The sequence below is a fragment of the Gasterosteus aculeatus genome, chromosome 12 (genome assembly GCF_964276395.1).
Source record: "Gasterosteus aculeatus chromosome 12, fGasAcu3.hap1.1, whole genome shotgun sequence".
NCBI classification, from domain to species: Eukaryota; Metazoa; Chordata; class Actinopteri; order Perciformes; family Gasterosteidae; genus Gasterosteus; species Gasterosteus aculeatus.
Window position 1 is genome coordinate 8,594,110 of NC_135700.1, and position 26,258 is coordinate 8,620,367.

The 26,258-nt window shown below is 41.2% G+C and overlaps 1 protein-coding gene across 3 annotated transcripts in view; it reads left to right on the forward strand.

The window, feature by feature from the left end:
- The first annotated feature begins 3,000 nt into the window (after nucleotides 1–3,000).
- Nucleotides 3,001–26,258, forward strand: part of LOC120835445 (protein diaphanous homolog 3) — a 123,826-nt gene continuing 100,568 nt past the window's right edge. For 2 of the 3 annotated variants that reach the window (XM_040204411.2, XM_078085245.1), the window contains exons 1-7: nucleotides 3,025–3,688; nucleotides 9,452–9,484; nucleotides 9,864–10,046; nucleotides 10,962–11,066; nucleotides 15,401–15,531; nucleotides 23,848–23,922; nucleotides 24,085–24,154. In XM_040204411.2, coding sequence (XP_040060345.2) covers nucleotides 3,584–3,688; nucleotides 9,452–9,484; nucleotides 9,864–10,046; nucleotides 10,962–11,066; nucleotides 15,401–15,531; nucleotides 23,848–23,922; nucleotides 24,085–24,154 — 702 coding nt within the window. In that variant the 5' untranslated portion in view covers nucleotides 3,025–3,583. Of the gene's footprint in view, nucleotides 3,689–9,451; nucleotides 9,485–9,863; nucleotides 10,047–10,961; nucleotides 11,067–15,400; nucleotides 15,532–23,847; nucleotides 23,923–24,084; nucleotides 24,155–26,258 lie in introns of all 3 variants that reach the window. The other variant, XM_078085244.1, reaches the window with a different exon arrangement.

Genomic DNA, 26,258 nt, shown 5'->3' on the forward strand with positions numbered 1-26,258 from the left:
TATTCTCCTAAAATAGTTTAGTTTTTTCAGGGGTAGAATTTTTTGGCATCCATCGGTAAAGACAACAATTTCTCATTGTCTGATATTCAGTGAATTAATGAATTACAGTTTCCCGATTATGTTCTCAGTGTTCATTCTTACGACAATCATAGTCCAAATGTAATACATAAACTAACATTCTTGTGGCCTTTTCACAAATCAACAAATTTCCCTGTATATGAATAAGCCGTATTATAGTATATTGACCATTTTATACATAAAAATGAACAAAACAGAATTAAAAAGACCTTGTTGGACCAAACTGAGCCTCTTTGAAAATATTGTCCTAATTCAACAATTAGGTTAAACTAGTACTTTGGCACAATGTGGGCATTGTCGGGAAGAAACATGTTAAATGGAAATTGTATAAAATGCGTCTTCCTCGCCTTAAGAAAAAGGTTGGCACATCATACACTGAACCAAGGTAATTTCTATTTTGATAAATGTTTTGTGTGGGTTCTGCTGATGAAAACGTTTATAAATGTATCTGGTAATTTCAGTAAAGTCAACTGTGTTTCTAAAGCCTATATCTGCATCACATATTACAGATTTTCAGATAGCACTTGCTGCTTAAACTGCACAAGAAAGGAAAATACCTGATATTGGGATACCATTCTAATTGTTACCAAAAGATGGCAGTACAAGCCCACTGAAGTGTGTCAAACAATTTAAGGAAGTCCCAGGAAAAGTCCACTACCAAGCTTCATTGTGAGGATAACATTTCCCTTACTGAGTCAAAGCCTTTCTTTCAGTGGTATTCTCCTAGTAAAAGATTAATTCTTGTTCTGTAAAAAATAGACCGCATGGAACATGGTTTCATTGTGTTCATGCATACAACTTGAGACATACATTTTTAACTACGGATCTATTTGAATGAATTAAACCTTTTTGTATGTGTTCATGAATTGACAATGTTGTCTCGAATTAAGAATCAAGCTCGCTTAAATGGATTTTCTGAATATGGACTTTCTCTTTAAATGGCAGAGATGAACGTCATTATCAATACAGACACGATAAGATTTGTATTATTTTGCCCCTTTTTTCTGATTGTATACTTTTGTGGCAATTCTTTGACCAATTTTGAATGCTAGACCTCTTATTTTCCGATTTATAGAATTAGAAAGACACAATGCCCCAAGTCTTGTGTTTGACTAGAATAGAGAGCGTTAACACACTGCTGGCAGCCATGTCGACAGCCTTTCAGTGACTCAAAGAAGAAAGGTCTTTGAAGATAACAAGATTTCAGGAGGTTGGATTTAAAAAAAGTCACATTTTATATCCTGGCGGTTTTATTCAATAGCAACATTAGGCTTTAAGTCTTGCTTTGGAATAAAAACAAAAACAACAAATATAAGAAAATGTTGTTACTAAAAATGCGCTAACCTGGTTTCCAGCCCCTCATACACAAACCGTGCTTATTAAAATGTCCATTTGTATGAAGGTTTACCATATGTGAGAATTTGTCCCTGTCTATTGCATTTTTGCAAATTGACACAGTAATAGCTTAATATAATTATACTGAAACGCTGCTCCACTTGTATAAGATTGATGCTGGCAATATAACAGTAGCAAATTACATGAGCTCAGAAAAAGCTGAAATATGCGACCTGTTTGTTAAGTACATTTCTTGCTCTCTTTTTTTTAAGCTGCCAATCAAACATGCAAGCACCTGTTGTTAAAGTTTTAGGATGGTCTTTACATGTCTTACTAGCATTTGACTCCGGTGCAGAGGTCAGAGGACGATTAGCATGTGCCTTAGCTGTCTGGAAAAACAAAGGTAGGTCAAAGGTTAGTGCTACTTGTGGCTTTCATCCCATTACAATCAGGTTACGCGTGTTCCCTGAAAGAAAGTTCCAGCCGCATCAAGCGCAACATCAGCGCTGGATGAGCCGTGTAGTTGCATTTGTTATATGTGTGGCAAACTATTTATTTATATTCCCCTTGAAATTCACAAACACATAGAAGAGCTCTCTCTGAAACTGTGTTTGTTGGTGGAGCAGATCATTGTTTGAGTAGAGCATAGGACTGGGATCTCCCGAAAGTTTCTGTTTGTTGCATGACACCACCTGATAGCAGTTTGCATCAGACAAGCTGGGCTATTTGGGATTTTACTGTAGCTCTAGGCTGTCTTTTAAATGCCCAAACAAAGCTAAAAGCCAACAGCGTGAAGCAATAAGTGTAAAACAACCTGATTGAATAAAAGCTGGGAAAAAAAGGAAAGCATCAGTTGGGTTCCAGCCCGGACTGTGAATGATAACCGAAAGGTGAATTTAATCCTGCATCATGACAGGCAAGTATGGGAAGAAGGGCAAAACATTGTCTATGATCTACATCAAAATCTTGCATGATATCTGACAAGTGAGTGGTACCAAAGACACAAAAACACTGATCTTTTTTTTCTTATCCAAGATCTGTTTTTGCAATCACTAAAAGACAGTGTCCACCTGCAACCTGTTAACCGTGAGCAACATGAGGCCTGTTATGGCACATACAGCTGAATAAATCTTTCAGGATATCTTTTGTCTTAATAACCGCATAAAGCTAAAAAGAAGCTGCCATATTAAAGAATAATTTGAATAGTTTTTAAGTCTTGGTTTGCCTCCAAAACCTTGTGTTGGATGACTGCGTTTCGTTTTGAACTGAGTTATATAAAGGACACGCCTCAATAACGGTAGTGTATTTTGAAGTACATGTTACGCTTGTTTTCATCACCTTCTGTGGTTTTTAATTCAATTCTAGAAAAATGTATCTGTGGGTTGATTCACATGATTAAAATGATGCGGAGTTAGATCACACAAACGACTGCAAACCGACTGTAACCATTTCTACGGAGTTAGGTTCCAAACGCCTTTCGAATACACGGGAAACCCGGGTAACTAAAACGAGCCAACACGAGGTAGAGTTGATCGACAGCTCGTTGCGGCCAATCAAATGCCCTTTCAACCGTACACAGAGGGGGTTGTACGTCATTTGGTGCACGCTATTGGTTGGATTAAATTCGCGTGGCTCGCATCCCCATTGCGCGGGTCTGTCAAAAAATATCTGCCCCATAAGTGTGTACGGCCAACGATTCAGCTAACGTTAGTTTGTCATGATGCTACAGCTTAGTATTGAAGGACGCATAAGACCTGCCAGAGGAGGAAACCGGTACGTTGTAAACAGCAGTTCCCCTGCTATCGGCACCGTTTAACGTAATGTGACAATCCATAAATTGGATTAGCGCTAAGTAAAGCCACCGGTCAATGATAGTTTAGCGCACTTGCTATCGCTAGCTAGTGCAGACTTGGACATATACGGTTACGTATGCGCATCTCTTATTTTGAACAAGGGATGTAATTTGCGCAAGGCGACCTTCGCTTCAGCTGTCCGCCGAATTCAACGCGCGAGGAGAAAACGTTAATGTTTATTTTCGGCCCGTGTGGTCTTCACCAGTTTAGGGCGCGTGCGAAACGCAACGAAGACGTTACATTACGAGGTCCTACGTTAACGTCAACGGCGATTAGCTCGTGTCCGGGTCAGTAGCTTTTTTTTTAAGGTCAACAACATGGACGGTTACGGTCAGCGGTTTGAATCCGGTAAACTCCAGAAGAAGAAGGCTTCCTCCAGCGCCAGCTCGTGTTACGACGAGGGAGACCGAAAACCAAAGTTTGTAAGTATGGCCCGCTGAATGGGAGGCCCCTTCGTGCTCATCCACGAGCGTCTCGGTCCCCGACACCACCTGTGGACACGCGCACCTGCACACAGTCAAACGCGGAATCAACTGGGGAGAAGGTGCGCCGAGGCGGTAGTGAATAGATCAAATACTTTATATAGAAAGATATGAGACAATGACCTTTTTATTGTAACTTTTCCCCCCCAGTTACTTGAATTAATTTCGAAGTGCTGCCCGAGGAAATGCAGGTGAAAGCGAGCTGCAGAATAGAGGAGGAGATGCACGCGCAGGGTTCTTACTTGACACCTTTACATTCTCCACCTTGCAGAGAGAACAGTCAGAATCTCTCTCGCCTTCAATGTAATCTTTACATGGAAGAATGTCTGTGTGTGTAAAACCGTGACGTGGAAACCAAAAGGTTAAAATTAGCACAGGGTTTAGCCTTTACGCTAATCCATGTCCTTCCTACTATCACACACATACACACACCAACGTTTTGTCCTTCTGGTAAATGTTTTCCCTATTTGTCTGGGATATTTGGATAAAAGCGTCAGTGTTCTGTTATTCGGTTTCTCAAGTAGGGCTCTCATTTCCAAAGCTTTCAAACAACTACAACACACACACACACACACACACACTAACACACCCCTCTTTTAGGCAGGAGGCTTCAGCACGACACTGATAGACTTCATTCACTCTCAACTTGCATACTCATGAGAGTGCTCCACAAGTCCGTTCCCTTCCCGCTGCCATTCAGAGGTTCTGGTTTACAATTGTGGGAAGGGGGCGGTGCAGCAGTGGTTTTTAAATCCTGCCATCATCCACTCCCACTGATTGGCTGATGACCACATGTCTGACAGTTACCAGCCCGAATGCAAGTGTAAATAATGTGTTTGCCGACTGAGCTGATTGTTCAGGGCTGGTTGAACGTTCGGGTTTGATGTGTGTTAAACCGTTCGCATCGACTGCCGATGTGTATTTAACCTGCATCGCTGCACACGTGTGTAAGAGCTGTGGGTTTCGAACGCGTTGGAGATGACATTTGCAGTCTTATGTTGATGTTAAGGGTTTAGCCGGCTCCACGGCAGGGCGGATCAAACCCAGAGTCCTTGAGGTCATGTGGCGAAAATGTCCTTTTAGCACAAGTGTTTTTTCACTAAAGCAGCCCGCGTGTTGCCTGTCTTTGAGGATGAAAGTTCTTTCTTAGCCTTGGAAATATCCTTTTACTAAATCCTTTTTTTTTCTCCCAGGACCACTTACTGGCTTTTTCTGCAGTTTTTCAACAACAGATGATGATTTTGATGAGCAGATGGAGTTTGCGCGGCCGTCTTGGAGATGAGTCATTTGGGTAGTTTTTGGAATTTAGACAAAGGTGGCTGCATGTATAATAGTGATGATGATGATAATACTTGTGTTCGTAAAAGGAGAGAAACATAACATCCCACAATGACAACGGAGTAAAGTAAATCTGAATGATTGTGAGATGTAGTTGTATCTCTGGAAAATGTTAGTAAATGGACCTCAATTTGCAATTTTATTTTGAGACTTACTCAAAACCTCATTAGTCTATGCTAGGGCACTCTCTTTGTGAGGCTCCTTTGAAACAGAGGCGATGCAAGAGAGTACTTTTTGTGCTTTTGTATCCTGCACACTCGGCAGCGCGTCCTCACTGCTTTCAACAATAGTGAGAAGCAAAGCGTCCTTACGTGAGATCAAATCTACATTATCACTCAGGCGTACAAAGTGTTGGTTGTTGTTCTGGTTCTCTTTGAAGTACTAAACAAAAATCAGCACGCTGAGACCATGTTGCTTCCAAGAAAGTCGTGTATTGGAACAATGCCCTCCATACAGTTTTCTTTAACAAAAAAATTATAATTTTTTTTTAATAGAAATGCACAACTAGAGAACATCTTGCGTTTTTTTTTTTTTTTTTTCTTATCAAAAGATGCGGGGTCAGTCCGCCCTGCAACATGTATGATTTATAACATTGTTGCAGTGGAAAACTGAAAAACATTGTAAATGGTTTTCACATTTGAGAAGAGCGCTCGTAGTCGTTCCTCTCAATAGGTGGCAGTGGAATACCACAATATTTACTGTATTTGGGGGAAAGTGGATTTTCCATCGAAGGCCACTTTTATATTCACAGGCTATTCATTTATTATCAAATTAAAGAAGAAAAAACAGGATCAGAATGTTATTGCAAATGAATGAATGTTCTTTTGAGATGGTGTTTTTGGCCTCTACATCCAGGGTATAAAAGATGAGGACTTTTTTCCTTGTCAAAAGATCTATTTGTTTTCAGTTTAATCCCTGGACTGACGTTTAAAATATCTTTTTCTGTATCACTCATTTTTGGAGATTTATTTTTTAGTGTTGTAGGGCAATATTACTGAATGTTGGTGCTGAAATGGTTAACTCGTAATGGATTTAGCATGATTGAGACACGGCATTTACCCTTTCAATTACCTTAAACCTTTCATCACAGCAAGAAAGAAAATGGAGGGGAAAAAAGTAGCACTCTTCATCTTCATAAAAAATTAAAAAGAGGAGGGTAAAAAAACAGAAGACCTGAAAGATATGTCATGTTAGCGCTGAACATTGAAATGGAGACAAATTTGATGCACCAAAGCCTGGTCCCGGGCAAGATGGAGTCATGGATGCAGAGTATTTAATCAGCATTTATGGTGGTTGACATTATTTTTCCACCAATGCAAATTCTCTATGACTTTCATGTGGTAAAATTTACTTTGCTAAGTGGCTTTTTTATACACTACCTGCCTTTTGAGATAATGCAGAAAAATGTCATTTATAACATGATTTCTGCAGGAGAAGTTCATATAAATCTTCTGTTTTTTAATACTGGTAACTGAGATGGTGGCACACTATTGCACCAGAGACCTTTTATAGAAGTCCATTTAGCGTTGTAATGAGAATTTGCTATTGCTCCGATTTATGAAAAAATAAGTTCACAGACACAACACTAGGAATAAAGAGTGCTGACTTTAAAGTTGTTTGGGGTTGTGCCTGTTCTCTTCGCAGAGTTGTCTCACTTAATTGAATAAGATGTTATCAGTTTCATTAAATGAACAGGGCGACAGCGGAAAGTAGATTTGCTGATATTTACAATTGACTGTTGTGAAGGTTTGCCATAGTGCGATGTTGAAAATCCTGTCTGTCATTGAACGATGAACAATGAATCAATTCAGAGAAAAACAAAAGAATTTTACTACCTACAAATTGCAATTTTAAAACAAAAATGCAAATAATTCAAATAGCACCCATTGGTCCTTTTTCTTTATGTTCCCTATACGCCGAGCCATGTGACCCCTCTGCAGCGATGGTGTTTACTCCGCCCTTGTGCCCAGGTCTGTTTGTCCTTCGACTGGACAACTTCGCGCTGCGACCCTGTGACGGCCCTCGGAAAGACACCTGTGGTTCCCTTAGCTTGGCTAAGACTCGGCATGTCTCAGCATTCATTTTATATTTGTCATTTCTATGTCCCATGCGATTATTCCTGTAGGAAAAAGTTTGGTTGTATTTACTATTCAGGACATCGCTCCCCGTAAGTTGACTTAACAGAACTAATTAACAAAGTCCTTGAATAACAATTAGAAGTTAAATTGTTGAGGGACGCTGACGAGGGCGGCTTTCTCTCGCTGTTGGTTTCTGTGGTTCAACCATTCAGTTGTGAGAAGCACTGGGGATCGTTTGTATTTTTTTTAGATATCGGCATAAAACCCATACTTGTCATTCGCGTGAGGAAATGACGCCACTGGCGCTGCAGCTCAATGCGGCACCGAAGGAACACTGCTTCACCCTGTTTTTTTTATTGTTTTTTTTTAGCTTTTGGAAGAGTATAGTAAAGTTGGACGCACGCTCTGTGTCCGCTGGTGGGCAAGCGCTCACCTGTGTGTCTGCGTGTGTCCCAGACTTAAATAGCAAAGGGGAAAGCACTGGCTTGAATGAATATAGATAGAGGGCAGATGGCTGGCGAGCTACTGTAGCTACACAAACGGTAGCTGTGCTGCGAGGACGGAGTCATCAGCGAAAAAAAGTATTTCAGGTCAGGCGCCAAAATCTGTTGCGGTGCGGTATAGGTACTGGTTTTGGTACCCAACCCATACTGTTCTGAGGTGGATGTTACTTCTGTCCGACCTGCTTTCCTCACTGATCTCACCCGAGTGTGACGTTGATGAACTCCATATGTCGGTTCCAAATAAGTCTAAACGGCGCCAAAGCATTGATTCTCACGTGCTGAGAATGACCGATTTGCTTCCCCATTTTACAGTTCAGCAGAAGAAGTGAAGTTCTTCCGCTTGTTGGCTTCTAACGTTAAGAATTGAGATTGAAATTTCCAATAATTAAGTCTGCATACTACGATTTATAAATAAATGTTCCCCCGCCCCCCAGTCCAGTTTTCACTGCTGGGGTTTGTCTTGCTGTTGTTGGTGCTCTTCCACTTCTGCTCACCATGGCATGAACTGCCAAGCTGTTGGTATGTGAGGGAAAAGTTTGACAGCTGTGTCCAATTAGTTTGACCAATTGTCAAGCTCATCAGTGGAGACAAAATAATTCCTATATTTGGCCTGTGGTGGGTCATTTTAGTAATTCAATTCAACTTCATTTCAGACACATTGGCCTCTAACATATTATTAATATTTCCTCTTGTCATCTTTCAGTCTGTTTCTTTTCCAGAAGCATTTTTGGAAAAAAACTGCTATGATGTTAATCTCAAAGCACTCATTAGGGTGACGGCTCATTGACAGGTTGACACATTTTATGCCGGGCAATTTTATTTAATTAAACACTGGTGTCTATTGATTTATTTCTCTGAGGTTCTGTACGATCTGCTGTTGCGCTTGGAAGGCAAAGCTAACCTTTCCAGTTCCAGTTTTTCATTCAGCGTTTCAATCTGACAGCTTTTTGAAATTAAACATGTTCTGTATTGACTTCCCTTCCCTTATTAGGATAATTCCTTTGGACTCTCTTTGCTCAGTTACACCTGTTTGAAATACAGATGGCAACTTTCCCAAGACGTCTACGGTGAAAAAGAAGATGACAAACAAACAAAAACAGCTAGAGCAGAAAAAAGGCAGCAGGCAGAAGTTGCTCGGCAGGCGCCGAGGTAGCTGCTACGCGCAGATAACAAGAAGCCCGGTGCCAATCTCCTCTCTGGCTTCACAAATGCATCCTTTTGTTGTTTCAAGACTAGCCGTGTTCGAGCCCTCGCTTGAACGGTTGGTGCTGATGTTTCATTAACACGCCATTTGGTGTCAGACACATCCGCGTACGTTCAATAATCTGCTGGAGCACACTGCTAGGCGCCGCCAAAGGGTTTTTGTTTTGTTCTGGAAGCTCTAGCGGCGCCCATTGTGCTCTGGGGGGGACTGCACCGGCTGGTGGAGGTTTGGGCTTTGTTCAGGCCGGCGTACGCTGGGTCCATCGCAGCCTCGATGGGCGAAGCACTCTACCGCGACATCGCAGCAGGTTCAACTCTACGATGTAAAGGAGCCCTGGTGAAGTCGTACTAATGGAATATCCACTTCAGATGTCAGTCCTATTCAAGTCTGTCTTTTGATAAATGAGTGGAATCATCTCTCCTAAATGTTGCAATGAGGAAAAACCTCAGATGCGCATTATAGTGTGTTATATACTGACCATATATACTGATATCTGTTCATAAATGTCTGAGGTTAAGACACTTTTACTACACGTGTTCTGATTTTGTTGTTTTCTGTGTCGCCCCCGTCCCACCCGTAGAACCTACCATTTAGGAGTATCACAGACGATGTGGTAAGATTGGCTTTGTCCTTGTTTGTCTAACACCGCTCTACTAAAAGTCCTCTAATGTGCTTATTTTGAGTTTCATGGGATTTGGATCTTCATTGGGTTCATCCAATCTCAGAGTTACTAATGTCTACGTGTTATCTAGACAGCGCTTACCTCAACATGTGTTAAACAGACGCTCCGTTGAGCGCATGTGCTCTGCTCGCACTAATAGCGATGTTTTTCTAACTCACTAATAGGCTGATGTTTGTCCGCTCTGTACTGACTAATGACCTCGTCAATATATGTTATACCGTATTCAATGTTTCTTGACTGACGATCCTTGCGTATCCCCCCCCCCCCCCCCCCCTTTTCTAACTGTGTTTTCCCTCCATTGTGTACACAGCTGGACCGATTCGCCAGCATTCGGATCCCCGGGAGTAAAAAGGAGCGGCCGGCCTTATCGCAGGCGAAGCACAGCACGAGTGACCGCTCCACTTCCTCATCGTCCACCTCGCACCAGTTTGAGGAGCTCTCGTCAAAGATCACCTCCGAGAAGGAGATCTTGGCACTGTTTGAAAAGATGATGGTGTGTTCATTAATTCTACAGTATCAGCGAAGGTTCATAGATGAACAATAGGGTAGCGTGACGTGTGCAACGTACATGTGACGCAAGGGGAACCAAAGTCGAGATGAAGTTTTTCGATCAAACGCTGAATGTAACAGGCTCTGCGTGTATGTTTCTGAAATTCATCTTTTCAATGTTTTGACACATTTAAATGACAATGCAGAACATCAGTGAATAAGCTAAACTTTAAAAAATGTAGTTCTTTATTTTGGTGAAACAGAAAACCTATTCAGCCTTCCAGCATAGTAATGGCCGTTATTAAAGACTTTCTTCTAGCCTGTTGTACGGTCAACTTCTCGCACACTCCTTGATTTAGATTTGACCCTTCAAGACCTTTTGGGCTTTTCTGCTTTGAGGACATTTCATATCGCTGAAAGCCAAAGCGATGACTTCAACTCGTTTTCACTCGTTGGGGATGAAGTATGTCCTTTTTTATGGAAGGAAAACACACATGAGCCAATAGATGACTTTACATAATACTGTTTACACATTACATTTTACGTTTACGTTTACATTTGGAAATCAATAATTTGCTGCCACTCCTTTTTTAAATAGTTCTATTGTGCACATTCATTTCTAATTTGCTGTTAAAATAAAACCCATTTTGTTTTCAAATATCCAGCTTTATGTTTTGGCCAATTTTACAAATCTTAACTAAATCCAAACAAAATGAATTTGATCGTAAAGCAATCTTGATTCTTCAAAAACAAATCTAATGTTGCAGAAGTGTAGTATAATAAATACGCAGTGGGAACACTAATTCCAATGTTTTAGCTAGAGGTGCTGCTAAAATGTAAACAAACAAATTCCATTTTGATTGGATTAGATTAAAATGTCTCAAAACGTATGCCCTGTTTTCGTTCCTTCTCATTTCAGGAGGACATGAACCTCAGCGAGGAAAAAAAGACTCCTTTGAGAGAGAAGGACCTCAACACCAAGAGAGAAATGGTCATCCGGTATATTTTTACTGCCTCTAAAACGGTACGTTTTGTCAGTTTTTGAGTTGTTGCCTATCGTTTGGTCACATTCGGTGATGTGTTGAAATTGGTTTTCAGCGCTGATGATTGCTGCTGCTTTTGGTTGATAAGGCATTACGAAAAAAGTTGATGCTTTTCAGTAGCGCACACATGGATGAGGTTTGATATTAATTCGTAATAACAGTTTTGATGACTGGAAAATAATTGATTGGATTTTGTGAGTTTGCTTTGATGATTGGTCCTCCTTCAAAATAAAATGCTGAATGCCGAGTATCCTTACCTCCAGGAAATACATGAGACCACAAATCGTTATGGGTGGATTTATTCCACTTATGGACATCTCTTTATCCACCTCAGCGTCCACCGCCTAACAAACACCTTTTGACAAGCTTCAAGCTAACATCATACGAATGTGTTCATACAAACATAATGTACACAATTATATATGAAGTAACGTACCTCAGTGGCTGCACACAACCAAGAGGGGAGTGACAACACTTAAAAACAAGAAGTATTCTTCAATGAGCACTTTGTCTTAAATTGTTGATCTTTTAGAAGACAATATAACACTACTTCAAAAAAATGTCAATGTCCCGGTGAAGCATATTACGTAAACATGTTTCCTACTGAGTGCAAATTAAACCGCATGCTGCACAACGACCAATAAACAAGTGCATCAAAAAACTACGTAAAATTACATGCATTATATTTCTGACCGCTAAACCCAAAGCTATGCTTTCACTTGGCCTCAAAGAAGTCAAACAGATCTTGATGATAAAGGCCGATACGACTGTTGGTGTTCAGAGAAAAACGACATTGAAACTATGGACCATTCTACATTGTTTCCGCTGAACCTTAAAACTACAATCCCACAATTTGCAAGTTATACTCCATTAAATATTTACCCAAGAGTGTGTTCATAGCTAATATGATTTCAGTCTGTGGTACTTACTTAAAGATAATGAAAACAGCCTCCCTGAGGCCTTTTTAAAAATGGATTTCATGTAACTGACTTTAGAATAACCTCCTTCTGATGGCAAATACTAACTGAATTCAACTGTTGATTTATGCAACGTATCTAAACGCACGCTGTTTGCTGACAGCTGAGATTATCCTTTACATGTTTGTTTTTCTAACTTTTGGCACGGCGTCTTGCAAAGTAGGGTAGCATTTATTATATTTGTTGTAATCAGACACCCCTCAAGTTGCCTGAGGCATTCTGTCTTTAGTTACCATGGGGACAGGCCTGTTTGTATGGCCTTTTATTTGTTTACCTGCATGGTAAAACGCCAGTGGCCAAAAGGCAACACATTTGAAATGTGTCAAAACAACACTTGCCTCATTTACACAAGTGGTGGTAAATTATAAATTCTAAGAGGGAAGTTTTGACGAGCATGTAGATGCAGTATCTCTCTCATGTCAGTAGTTCGAGTAAGTTTTAAGATGCATTAGGCAGACTTAAGGCTGCATGTGCACAAGACGTGGACGTATGTTTATTGTAAATGAGTCATTCAGCATGAAGACAGGTCACAATAACAAGTGACCTGTTGCAACCTTCCAAAAGTCCTCAAGGACGAGGTCAGAAAGCAACAGGCGCTCGGCTATTGAGGATTTGTTAAATCAGTGCCAACTGTCCTTAACGGTACACACAACCAGCTGCTACGGTCACACTGAAATCTTCAGTCACATAGTCCCAACTCTCAGCCGCACACACACTGATGTTACGAAACCTTTTAAAATGTAAAACAGAACTTTGGCTCGGTGGACTCATTTCTCTTGCTTCAGCCATGAAAACGCATTCCTTTACAGACCTGAACAACCAGACGTCTTCTAATACGGCATTCAAAGGGATGTGTGTGTGTTCCTAGCCGACATCGTCGCTGTGTTTTGTGAAGCCGCTGTCGTCGTCCTGAAATAACCTAAATGGTTCTACGTGTTCGGGATCCCACTGTGTGGACTGGTTTCCCTGCTGTGTAGGAGACTGTTTTACGCGTGTACGAAACAACTGCCTCTACTCTGGTACTTGGTAGCTATAATTATTCTCTTTCCCACCTATGAAGAAATGTCATCCTGCAAAACTGCTTCCTGAAGTTCAGCCGAAGCTGATTTGACTGGTGGATGTCGTCCAGATGTCGTGTTGCACGAACCAGCCAGACTGGAGCTCAGTTTCCCCTCTGACTTTCTCAGGATGGAGTTCTAGCGAACCTCAGAGACTTTTAATCAGCTCGAATTAAAAAAAAAAAAACATTGGCTGTCCCAACATTGATCGACTATAAATTGTGGACTACTGGCTCCCCGACTTCCAATTGTGGCTGAGACCTCAATTAAAGTGATTGATTTTTGAAGAATCTGATCACTGAAAGACAAACAAACTAATAGCTGTAATGCCCACAGAGTATGCTGACCACTGAGTGCTTTTTGAAAACCACAATGTTTATAATTAACCGTTTGAAAGAAGGGAAAATGAAATGATCACCATTAATGTCTATCTTTTTTGCTTTAATTGCACACACGTGATCAGGTCCCTTTGCTACGACTATAGAGCTGCTCGTAATCAATCACAGATCCTTTGATGAATGATGATGAGCGTTGCTTTTGCACGATTTATGAAGTTTTTTTTAATATTTACCTTGTTTTGAGGATCTCGTTGTTTTTGTCTTTAGGTGTCAGTGGAGCGTCGTCCTGTGCTTAGTTCCATTGTTCTGGCATCTTTGGTTAGTCTGGGATTATTTATTCCTGCTGGTAGTGATCCAAGCGGAATTCTGAGGCCTTTTATGAATGAACAAATGGACCCAACGATATGGGACGTTTTGGCACTAGTGCAGCTGTCTTGATGAACCAAAGAAGTGGAACTTTCTCTCCAGCCCACCACTCAATGACAAATGCAGGAAATCTTTCGCTTTATTTGTCCTGCTCCTGTTTTCCTGGACTATAAAATGTGCAGCTATATTCACCAGTCTGTCGTCTGTATATTGGTATTAAACATCGGCTGTTTCTCCAAATACAAATAAATAGTGGTTTATTTTCTGCACAAATTTCATTTGATGCAAACTTCCTCAGTTAATTACTGTTATTTCAGTCCGACAGCATATTGAACCAATATGAAAGTGTTTGTTCCTTGTGCCATTTGGCTCGGGTGTCCTTTTTGGGGTTGGAGATTTTGAGGTTTGGAATCTAATTAAGAGACCCTGATATTAAAGAAAACAATATTTAATCTTAAAGCCTTGGAAAACGACATGGTCAAAAACCTTCAGTTTACTAAATGTCAGTTTTACTTCAAATGTAGTACTCAAAATAACACTTATGAGGTTCTATTTTTAAATTATTTTGAACTTGCCGTCTTTAGACAGACTAGTATTTATTTATTTATATTTCAATGAAAGTTTTTTTTTTTTTGCCCTCAAACTTCAGCCCAGATTCACCTCACGTAGAAAACAACTTCCCTCCCTTTTACATGTGCATCCAGAAGCTGTGTGTTTTCATTTTATTTTTGATCTTTTTATGCCTACCTAGACCATCGCAGTATATTTGAGCCTCTGTTGGTTGATTGGCATCGTGTTTATAGAAGCAGTGAATACGCCATCATATACGCATTTAATTAATTGGCTGTTGTAAGTGATGTCATTTTCAAATCGGGAGGCTGGTTTCTACTTGCGTTAGTGATACAAATTCATTTAAGACCCCAAAAAGAAGTTGAAGATTTCATCTATTGATTATTCTGCCTATTTGAGGATTGTTCAACCCTTTTGCAACAGATATTTTTACTGAATGTCACTGAAGAGATAAAACGGCCAAAGGTCTGATGTTTTGTGCCTTGATTGAACCATCATGTTATCGTATTGCCTCAATAATTTGTTTCTTGTCATTCATAGTTTCTTTCACTTAACTATTTGTTCTAAATACCCAACCGAACACTGGCCAAAAGTTGTCGGTTTTTGTATCATGCCACTTTTTTTTTTTTTTTTTGTAGAATGAATGGTTCAAACAACATTACTGTACAGATTTAATAACCCTTTGCAAAGAGAGTTCCATTTTGTTAAAACCTGAACGCTGCATTGCCAAGAAGTGAAAGAAACATGCTGGAAAAAATGCATGCACACACACTTCTGCTTCTCAAAATGAAATTTGTTGAAGTGGGCTGGAGTCAAATTGATTTTTTTGACTGCATAAAGAAACCGGTACATGGTGCTTGAAAGAAAATCCGTGGGCAGTTTGGCCTATTTGTACTCGTTGAAGCCTGTGGTGGACTAGTCTGACCTTTGGGCCTTTATGTTGTTGTTGATCACTTTTTCTCCCCGGCTGCACTAAATAGATTCTTTCACCCTAACATTTTTCCAGGGCAGCTTGAGAAGCAGCCACCAGATATCTCCCCAGGAGTTCCTGGGAGAGCTGAAGACGGGGGTGATGGATGAACGCCTGTTTGCCTGTCTCGATTCACTGCGAGTGTCTCTTACCAGCAACCCTGTCAGGTAACGTGCAAGACTGTGACAAGGCTCACTTCTTTTATCTGGTTAACAATAGTAATAAACAGTCTAAATACAAGTGGATGGCATCACCACTGTGTGTCTTGTTTTACTAAAGAGATACTGTATACTTCAAAATCATTTTTAAGCTGTAAACTAAATTATGTGTGTCCGTACCGGGAGGTATGATGTTTAAATTTGGAGGTTAAACTTTTCATGGGTTAAGAATGGCTCAACTTGCCTTCCACGGGTTTAAAACCTCGAACCTCGTAGGGCCGATGCTGACAAAGTCTAGCGTAGGTTGGGACTCGTCTATCTTTTCTCATAATCATCAATTTCTTCTCAGGAGCATTTTTCTTTTGTTTTTGCTGATCATGGAACAAGCGCAGTGGGCATTCACGCCAAAGTACTGCTCCAGCCGTCCTTTTAGCAAGAACAAATGACATCAATTCTCTATTTCTGTACAGTAGGTCAAAATGGTGCAGTATCTGTGTGGGAACATTATGATCAACTTCTATGCCAACCAATTAAGTCCAACCCAATAACGCAGCAATAACTATCCATAAGTAGTCCTGAAGGGTTGCATGCCATGTGTTAGTTTCTGTCCAAATGCTTATATGATAGAAATATGACAAGCTACATGCCCCCTCCCCCTCCTCCTCCTCACATGCCACATGTACAATCTTATAAGATGCATTTTTTTACCCAGGCTTTTTCTTTACTTCTATTACAATGGAAATGAATTAATATGTGTACAGACATTCAAAAAGAATTCCATAATTATTATTTTGGCCAAAATTCCGGATGTAACCATTTTATAATTGCACATTTTTTAGAGCGGGATAACCGCTTATGCACTAGTGTGTACATCTGGAGTATGGTATTGTTTGTGGTAGGACGGCTAGTCTTGTGAAGGTACATTTGTTGCCAGTGCAAACTAAATCTGTCTGCGCTTGGGGGGGTTCTGGGTTCCTTTTGGTCCCATCTAAGCTACGTTGATGACAGATCCCTGGCAGTCCTGTCTTGGTTGTCTACCTTTCTTTGATTTAGATTGTTGCTTCGGGCTCGGCTGAGGTTAAGGATTTGCAAGTTTGTTTCGGATTAACATTTACTCTGCCAGAGCCAATTTAAGTGCTGTCAGTCTGAGCTCAAACATTTAATCACACACAGATATATGCCTTTTTCCATTTTCATAACTACTGATACAGATATCTTTCTGTTCAACACAGGCTTTGTATGCTATATCCAAATAGCTATTTCCAAAGACAATCTAACATTGTAGTGCATAATAGCTTTGTGAGGTAAAGCCTTTTCCGAGCCAACTTGAGTACAATGCCCTGAAATCATCACCAGTATGTGGAACAGCTCTAAAAATCTATACATTTATAATTTGAGCGTGGGAGAGGCAGTGCTAGCTATGCTAAAAGTTGTTTTTAATCAAGTTACTCTCATCATTGGCTTTTGTACCAATGTGGGGACACCTGCTGCCACCAGGAACCAACTCGGGTCCCCTCGGAGATAAAGATTGGACAGAAGTCTTGATTGCCCTGAAATATACTCACAATTGATGGAAGGAAAAGTCCCTGGTGGCCCAGTGGCTCCCCGTTGACCAGGTCAGATCGGTTGAGGGCATAACCACAGTAGAGATCACCGAGAGACTCCTTTTAGCCGCAGGGGGCAGACAGAAGCACTGTGGCTACCTGGATGGCAAGATGAGAACGAGAGAGCAGCATCATGATGACCTCAAAAGAGAGGCCCTCGCTGATAACCGGGAGGATTTGAAAAAGATCAGGGCTGGTGTGGGATACATTTGCACCCTTGAGAAATCAGTAGATGAATACGCTGTGAAAGCAGAAGGCAACAAGGCAACAGACCGTCAGCACCAAATCTGACGCTTTTGGCCAAACTGAAAGAAAAGAGCCCCTCTGCTGGAGATTGGAAGGCAGATTGATGAAAAGTTTGCAGAAATGAAGAAAAAACAAAAATGAACTGAGAATTTATTTTGGCCGGTTCAAACATGGAAACCTCTTAATTTCCTAATAGGTTAAAAGGAAATTCAACAGGAACTGGATCAAAACTTTTACACAATTAAAGGGTTTGGGTTGGACACATTTCTGTTACTGAGAAATGGTGATGACGCAGAACCGAGCTGAATAACCACTGTAGCTACTGCTTTACACATGGAATGATGGAAGTTCCAGTTGCGTCTGAAAAGCCGAGCCTGTCACTTCTGGGATAAGATGCTGCGCTAATTTCACTGAGCCGTTTTCACTTTTATCATGAAAGCCACAATCGCTGTTTTTCCCCACCGCTGTATGAATAAAATAGATTTTCCTACGAGTGAATTGCCACAAATGGATGAAAATAGAAGCAACCACACCTTGGTACCGATTGATAAAACATGTGAATTAAGGCCTTTTTTTAGGTCCGTCACCGAAATATAGTGATGTACTGGTGGGGGAAACTGTTCCATATGAAATTGAGGCAAGTGATCATATAAACTAGTTATTGCTGAACTATGGGAGGAAGTGTTTAAAATGTACTGTTGAAGAAATTAGGTGAGAAATGAGTGTAAAGACAACAACTGTGACTTGCTAACATCAAAACAAAAATGTGTATATGACGTATGAATAACATTTGATTGGCTGCGACACATTAAACCGTGATGTGTGCGTACCCACTACTGCTTATGGGACCCTGACCTGTGCCTCAGAGAGAACGTGGCCCGTGACCGCCCGCTTTTTGATCCAGTCCCCACTAATGAAATGGACAGTCGGTCTTATGCATACTGGCACGGTCTGGCTCGCTCATGAATCCACGCTGGCTAGGAATCGTTTGGCCGGCAGCCCCCCGTTTGCTATCTGACCGCACCACAATCCTGAGTTTTTGGATTCATTTGGGGACGAAGGCATTTGTTTTTTTGCGGACGCCGCTTGCTGTCCCCTTTTTCTCTGCGCGTTGGATGCAAACATCTCCCGCTCGCCTCCATCTGGCGCTGTCGGATAAAGGCTGACTGACTCGCGCGCTCCCTCATCAGGTTCAGACATGGAGGTAATTTGCTCCACGGCGTCCTGTGACGCTCGGCGCTGACCCCCGTTGGCCCTTTACCCCGCCTACGCTGCTCAGGCTCTCGCTGCCTTTTGGTAAAGTGAGGCCACCCGCGCTGGCCCACAGGAGCAGCAAGGCTACAGGAGGTAATTGTATTAAATGCATTTGATGAATGGATCTGACAACAAGTGGAAATTGGTTTTTGATTTTATATTAAAGCTGACCTTCAGGTTTAGGGTTCCAGATTTATTTATTTGTTTTCAGTTTAACGTCCCTCCTCCTTACGCTAGTGTTTTTTAATATACCTCGGAGGCTTTTCTCTCATGCAGCCGACCCCTATGAAGTGTACGCACACAGAGCTACAAGGGACAACGCACATGTTTTATTTCCTATTCATGTCAAGGGTTAGGTTATGAGGGCTGTAATTACAATCTTTATTTTTTTATCATCAATACCATGAGGTAGGGCACCTTTTACATGCATCTCACAGGCTGTACAGGTGTACAAAATGACCAACCAAAGGGATATTACTGTTGTATTTAATTTTCCGGTAAATATTTTCATGATATAATATTAACACCAACTGTGCGAGATCATGTCGATAAAAAAAAAGTGCTAATAAACAATGCTTAGTACCCTGATATTCTTTTAATTTAGGAAAGCCGATTTTAACTTTAATTATTGAAACAAATCTTTGCACTATTTTGAAACATTTAAAAAAAAAAAAAAAATGTATTAATGTATTTAAAAGCATGTTTTATTGTTTGTACCAGTAACTGCTCACTAAATGAGTGAGTGAGCCCCACTATTTTTCAGATGTTCTGCATCACTGTGACTCAGTCTTGTAGTCTGTTAACTATACATGGGACATTATTTTTAAGTCTGTTTTCTTGTTTTCCTTGGTGGTTCATAGTGGCTTTAGTGGAGTGCATCGCCGTGCTGCTCTGCCTTGGAGACGTTCTCCTGAGACTCCATTAGAAGTCAAGCCACCTTAGCTGTGAAGTTGGCCAGATAAAGAGGCTCTTCTTTCTCTTTGATTTATGACTGTTTTTGTTTCCGGGGGAATGGAATGATGAATTAGTTTTCCTTATTTTTGAATGCTCTCTCCCTCGCTGTGTTACCTGGTGTCTCTCTACGATGATCGCACTCTGTCGCATGCTGCTGTGCTTCTTTAGAAACTGTTGGTGGTGTGATTATAATATCTCTCCAACCCTGACTGAGCAATAATTACAGTATCCACATGTTGGGATTACATGGGATATTTTCCCCCAAAGTCATGGAAGATCTAAGGTAGCACGATTCATGAGTGATGAACAAATGCTAACACACTGTCCATCAGCATCTTAATATTGAGGCAAAAATTGTTCTGGTTTCAGAACTCTAGTTTGTTGTTCTCATTGGTGGTTTTACTGCGTAAAATAAACAGAGGCAGTCATGGCTCGTCTGCTGGATTAAGAAGTGTGGATGAGATCACCACAGGTTGATGCAAAGCCGGGGTCGGACTATGGGAGTTTTGCAACAATTAAAACCAATTTGTCTATTACCCACTTAGATACTGAAAACATAATACAGATGCTCCATCGTTCGCTTCTTAGTGAATGTGCACCGATGGACTCGTATGTTTGTGAGAAATTTGAAAGAAGAGGCCACTCAAGCTTTTGCTGCGGGTGTGAAAGCAGCATTTTTAGATCTGCTCTGTGACCTGCGGGAGCATTGAAGGGCCCAGGCCATGGCTCTATGTATCTGTCTATCTCCTTCCATCCATCTGTATGATGCTCCACGACCGGAACACGAAGCTCCTTGAGCAAAGCAAGGCCGAGCAAAGGGTTTTCGGATCACTTTTACACAAAGCGGCTCCAAACATTGAGGACATTCGGGCAGAGGCTGATTAAAGTTTGTCATTTGGGATGTGGGAGGGGTGCCAGATGTTACGTACTAATGAAACCCAAGGGCTGCCAAAGCACGCTAGATTAGCAAAACAGAATTTAAAATACTAATTACTTTAGAGTCTAGACAGGCCGCATGTCAATGCAAAGCACTTGTGACTAAATTAATATTACCACTGTCTTAGGATCTTAGAACATTTCAGCCTTATTTTTATGATTCCATTAGTTATATCTTTAGATTGTTATATGGACACGTTATGCTCGATGTATTAACACACCAATTAATCATGAGGAATGAAAAGTTAACCGATGACAGCTGTAACTATTGAACCCTCGTCGTCAGGGGTAGGTATGTTAAGTATATTAAATGTTGTGGCAAAAACTTAACCCATGAGGACTGAACAGAAAAACTATGTCCTACTCTTTCTGTTCAGACAATTGGTTTTCTCACTCTAAATACTCCTTATTTCTTTTGAGTACAATAAACTTGATGTCATTGTGTCCGGACCAAACTGACCCGGGTCTCTGTGCTTGGTTTGAGCGCCTGCAGCCGCTGAATTGAGCAGTTTCAGTTTCAGCTCTAAGAAAAAAAGGTTATGCGAGTTAGCGGGATGTTAAAGAACAATAGAATTGCACGACGTCCGTCGGCACACGGGAGTCGTCTTTATCCGTCTTCTCCCCGCTCCGCCTCCTGACCTTCAGCCATGACGGAGACGCATTTGTTGGGTACGTTATTGCCTCTGCCTGATTGTCCTCGCTCCTCAAGATGAGACTTTTCTCTGCGTGTTTTGGACAGCTATCAAATTGCCACACTCTGTGTACTTTTTTTTTAAGCCTTTGAAAACACTGCCTCTTTCAAGGCAGATGTCTTCCAAATTGGTTGCATCAGACCCTGGCACTACAGGCCTGTTGGCTTCCTGCGTTATAGATCAACTGGTTATTTTCCTTTGCTCCCTGCCTCGGCTACTGATGAAGAAAAGCTAGCATGCAGCGGCCGCTGAGTTATGCATTTCAATGCAGCTCGTGTCAAGACCCTCTCCTCGCCTACTCTATAACCAGGACGGCCAGGGCCACGGTGGGGGGACAAGCCATTCATTTCATTCCCCTCAATCACGAGAGCCTTGATGCTACCTTGGCGGCAGCCGTCCCTGTCTTCATCAGAATGTTTTTTGTTGTTGTTTTGTTAGGCTCAATAAAATAATGGAGGCAGTCACACACCTCGATGATGCAGGGACCTACCCTCCGAATAAGGGTTACATAGCAGCTGAGGTCATGTAGGAATGAAGCCGTGGTCATTTAAAAAAAAAAAAAAAAAAAGGTCTAACCTTTTACTAATATTGTATACGCCTAAATCAAGGTGTTTGCTGCATGTGCATCGTTCTAAGTCTGTGTACAAGATTGTCTTGTCTGTCTGCAGGGGTCCAATGGTCGTCTTTTCAGTCTAAATGAATCGACCCCTCGCAGCATTCAGTCACAATTCCTGTGATTTATCTTTAAATCTACTACCCTTTAAAAAAATATATTTTTTTAAAAGTGCAGCGTCTCCTTGTTTTATTTTTTCAATCCTGCAGATAAAGAATGTAAATCAGCCAGCACCTGTGATAATTCAAGGTGTGAACATATCATTCCATCTGTTTGATCATACAATGATTAAACAACCTTTTTAAAGACATTCAATTCATTTAATGTTGTCATTCAATTTCATTTAATGTTGAGAGTTTCTGTAGATTTGCTGCTGGGAGGCATGCAGCTTGTTGATTAGGACGCACAAGCACTGAATGCTAATGTTCACTGAGGTTATTCAGTTTCACTCATGAGAGGAGGCGCAGTCGCTCCCAATCTCACTCATGCCGTTGTTGTCTGTGTTTTGTGTGTATCCTAAAGGGTTTTTCCTAAACAATGTATTCATTCCTGTTATTTGAATCAAAGCTGCAAACTCTCAGTTCTTTTCAAGTCGTTGCGTTGTCCCGTTGCCTTTTGGGTAAAGAAAATTTTGGATCTCCAGATTTCTCAGTGACAATAAATAGTTACTGTTTTTATCTAGATTGTCATTCAGCTTTGATTGAATCCAAATTGGATTAGTTATAATTAAGGGTTACATTGCTTGTGTTATGCTATCAGTCCCGATCTCTCTCTGTAGCCAAGGCCAGAGTTCAGTACAACCTCCTAACAAGAGGAGCCTTGGGGTGATCAGAGCCAACAAGAAAATTGCTGTGCAACTTTAATTAAAAACCCATATCAAGATGTCGTCATACTGTCGCACAACAGAAAATGTAGCATATTTTTTGATTTAATGTGCTAGTCATTTTAAGGTTGCTGCTGTCCACGTCACATCTGTACATAACCTCGCTTCCGTGTTTCTACTTGTGGCAGTTCTTCCAGAATCGAGGCATGCTGACCTTTTTCTATGGATGCACCTGGAAAAGGCCAAACTCTCCCTGGCCGACGTTCTGACCAGCACCAGCAATAGGAATTAGTTTGATTAGCTGTGTAGACTCACCTGCCGTTGTCTTAATCAAACGTCTCCCTTTATCAAAGAAATGTGCCCCTTTTCAAGGAAAGTAAACGTGTATATTGTGTGTGTGTCCCGAGCTCCAGATAGTACTTCTTTTATTAACCGGCAGCGGTCCCTGGGATCCATCAAAGGCACCTGCTGCATAAAATGTGCCTTAAATCAGCTTACACACACACACACACACACACACAGAGGGCGGCTGGAGAATTCAATCCTCGATTGCATATTTGATGGAGCAGCGTGAACTCTCTTAACCTCCTTGAGAATGATACGTCTCACAAATGTCACTTGTGTTGCATTAGTATAACCCCCATCTCCCTCTGGCCGTGAACGCCTCACTCTGCATTGGGATTTTTAGTCTTTTCGCCATTTTCAGTTTTCACCTCGATCAATGGCACTGTGTCAAGGCCTTTAACAATATTTCGTTTTTATGTTTTTTTCGGTCTTTGGGCAAATTACACTAAAATCATATTTTTTTTTACGGTTAAATGTCCTGCTTGCTATGTGTATTTTTCTGTCAAATTGACTGACCACTCCTCAGATGTGTCTGCTTTAATTGTGTGTCAAATGGCCATCATTAGATCTGTAAATCTCAGATATGGATGAGATGAGGTGATCGAAAATGCAGTATTAGGTCGGACTACACAGAACAGTACAGATGATTATGAATGTAACAGTCTGTGCTTTCCCTTTTTCTCTTTGCGATAACATGTCAGTGTACATCTTCTTATCTCAGCACAAAGTACTGCATTCTTCCTGTATTTTCCTGCCTTAAAGCTTTCCACAGTGGCACATGAGTGTGGAAGTGTTGCTGTTGCTGTCAGTTGTCAGTTTTGCACTGTTGTGATATTGATCGGATGTTTGTTATTCCAGTTGGGTGCAGAGCTTCGGGCATGAGGGTCTCGGGCTGCTGCTGGACGTTTTGGAGAGGTTGCTTTCCAAGAAACCGTAAGTCTACGTCCCCTACTCGCCTCTACATAGTCTCTCGCCTCTCTTGCCAACTCTTCATTCATAGTCCTGTATCTGTTTTTGACAATTTGAAGCTCCTTTTAATTCCCCAGGGTGCAGTTTAGAGAGCAACCGCTCCTCATTACTCTCTTGTGTCCGTAGGCAAGAGAAGCTCGACAAGAAGAATCAACATAAAGTTGTCCAGTGTATCAAAGCCATCATGAACAATAAGGTAATGACACCCTCATTTTTTTTTTTTTTCAGCAGACCTATTTGGTAATTTTATTTATTTTGGCACTACATTAAGTTGCCCAGTCTGTTTTATTTGCCCAACACCGGGGGCGTCACACTTCCCCATTGGTTTCATTGAAAGAAATCAAGTATAAGGAGAAATGTTAGTTTATTTTATATATGTGTGTGTGTGTGTGTGTGTGGGTGTCTTTTTCATTTGATGAACTCGACACCTTAAAGAGGCCGCTGTGGGGGCCGATGTTCCTCTGCCGACGTCACACTTTTACTACTTTTTAGTTTTGTCCTTTTACCCTTTGGAGAAAAATCTCTCTGAAATCACTTGTATGTGTTTTCCGTCGAGTCTGATTTCCAAGGGTAATTTTATTCCCATCCTCTTCGACATCTGGTGTTTTCATGCAATTACCAAATTAGGCACCTGGAATTTCAATTACAAAGGGTTTATGACCAGTGGAGAAGAAGAGTAGCATTAAAACAATATGGAGCCAATCGGGGGGAGTTTTACTGATGTCCTGATGCAATCTGGAAGATGCTGTGTGACATATTTGCACAGATCTAAACTTGCTGGTGTGCACAAAGTCCCCTCTCTGGATCCGGTGCTTAACGAAAAGTTTAAGAGAAAGAGAGGCTATTGAGAGAGACACAGTTATCTGCATGTTCTTCGATTTGGCGATGTACTACACTGCTAATTTAAAACCATAAATCACACAACAGTGTGTCTCCATATCTCGGTGTTTTGCTTGTTGTGTGAATATTGCAACACACACAAACATACAACTATCTACTTTTCTAATCCCTACAAATGCTTATATGCATTAGATCGTGCTGAATAGACTTTTGGGGGAGGATCTAGTTTGATTCCCAGTACTCATTATATTATTTCTTGGCCACAGCAGAGTTTGGTCAGTGGACATAGATGGACACGGACGGCTGTTGTGTTGAAAGAGATAATTACCGTAAGATGGAAAATCAGCATAATGACCTTTTGAACAGACTTATAAAGGAGGGCATGGCAATAAACTCAAATGTACCCTAAAAGTACTGGAACTGACATTCTGGTCCCTCTAGGGTTGTCACGATACCAAAATTATGACTTCGATACTATACCTGCCAAAATATTACGGTACCCGATACTTAAGATACCACAAATAGGATAATGGAATATTATATATATAAAGGAAAGTTGTTGTCAAGCTAGCCAACAAAGCTACAGGGCTGCCAACTCTCACGGTTTCCCCATGTAACACGCGTGTTTCCATGTTTTCACACGCACTCACGCCACACATCCAATTTATTACGCAAAAAAAAAAAAATCTGCGCTGCTTCATCTAAACTGCGCATCTATAACCCGATTCGCTGCACGTAGCGTAACTTACACCCCCCCGTCAGCCGTAGCTTCAGCCCCAACGTCTCACTCCAAGGTTTAGTGAAAAGTATCCCTATAACATTACAAAGAAGCTGACTCGAGAGCACTTAATACTAGCATCAATATGCAAGCTTTTTATAACAAGCTTGCTAACATTGCTAACGAGATGTCTGCTAGCGGCTAAACTTACTTTGTTTATGACAAACTAGCAAGTCAACAATTTTCCAAACACAGTCAAACATGAAACAAGTGCAACACAAGACAAAGCAGACGTCCTCTTGTACCCGGACATTTCCTCTTTTCCAGACCTAAAAAATGTGTCTGGGTAAAAGAGGACGTCTGGTCACCCAAGCTAAGCTAGGCTAAGGCTAATCGTGTTAGGCTGTATATGGGTGAGCAGTCTGCTACACGAGGGCGCGTCTCCCCTGATAACTCGCTGTGAGCGACTGATAACTTGCATGTGAGAGAGCTGCGTAGTCAATGTGTGCAGGCAGCCTGACACTGAGCGGAACAGTGAGTGCGCTCCGATTGCATGCTTTTTTTTAAAGTACCGGTACTAAAAATATTCAAAACCGTATAGTTTTCAACGTATGGGTACCGCGATACCTTTCTAGTACGATACACCGTGCAACACTAGGTCCCTCACCGACCCGTAGAAGTCATGTGGTTCTGTGTGGTAGGAACCTTTCATTGGACAATCTGCCACTGCTGTCCTGCCCCT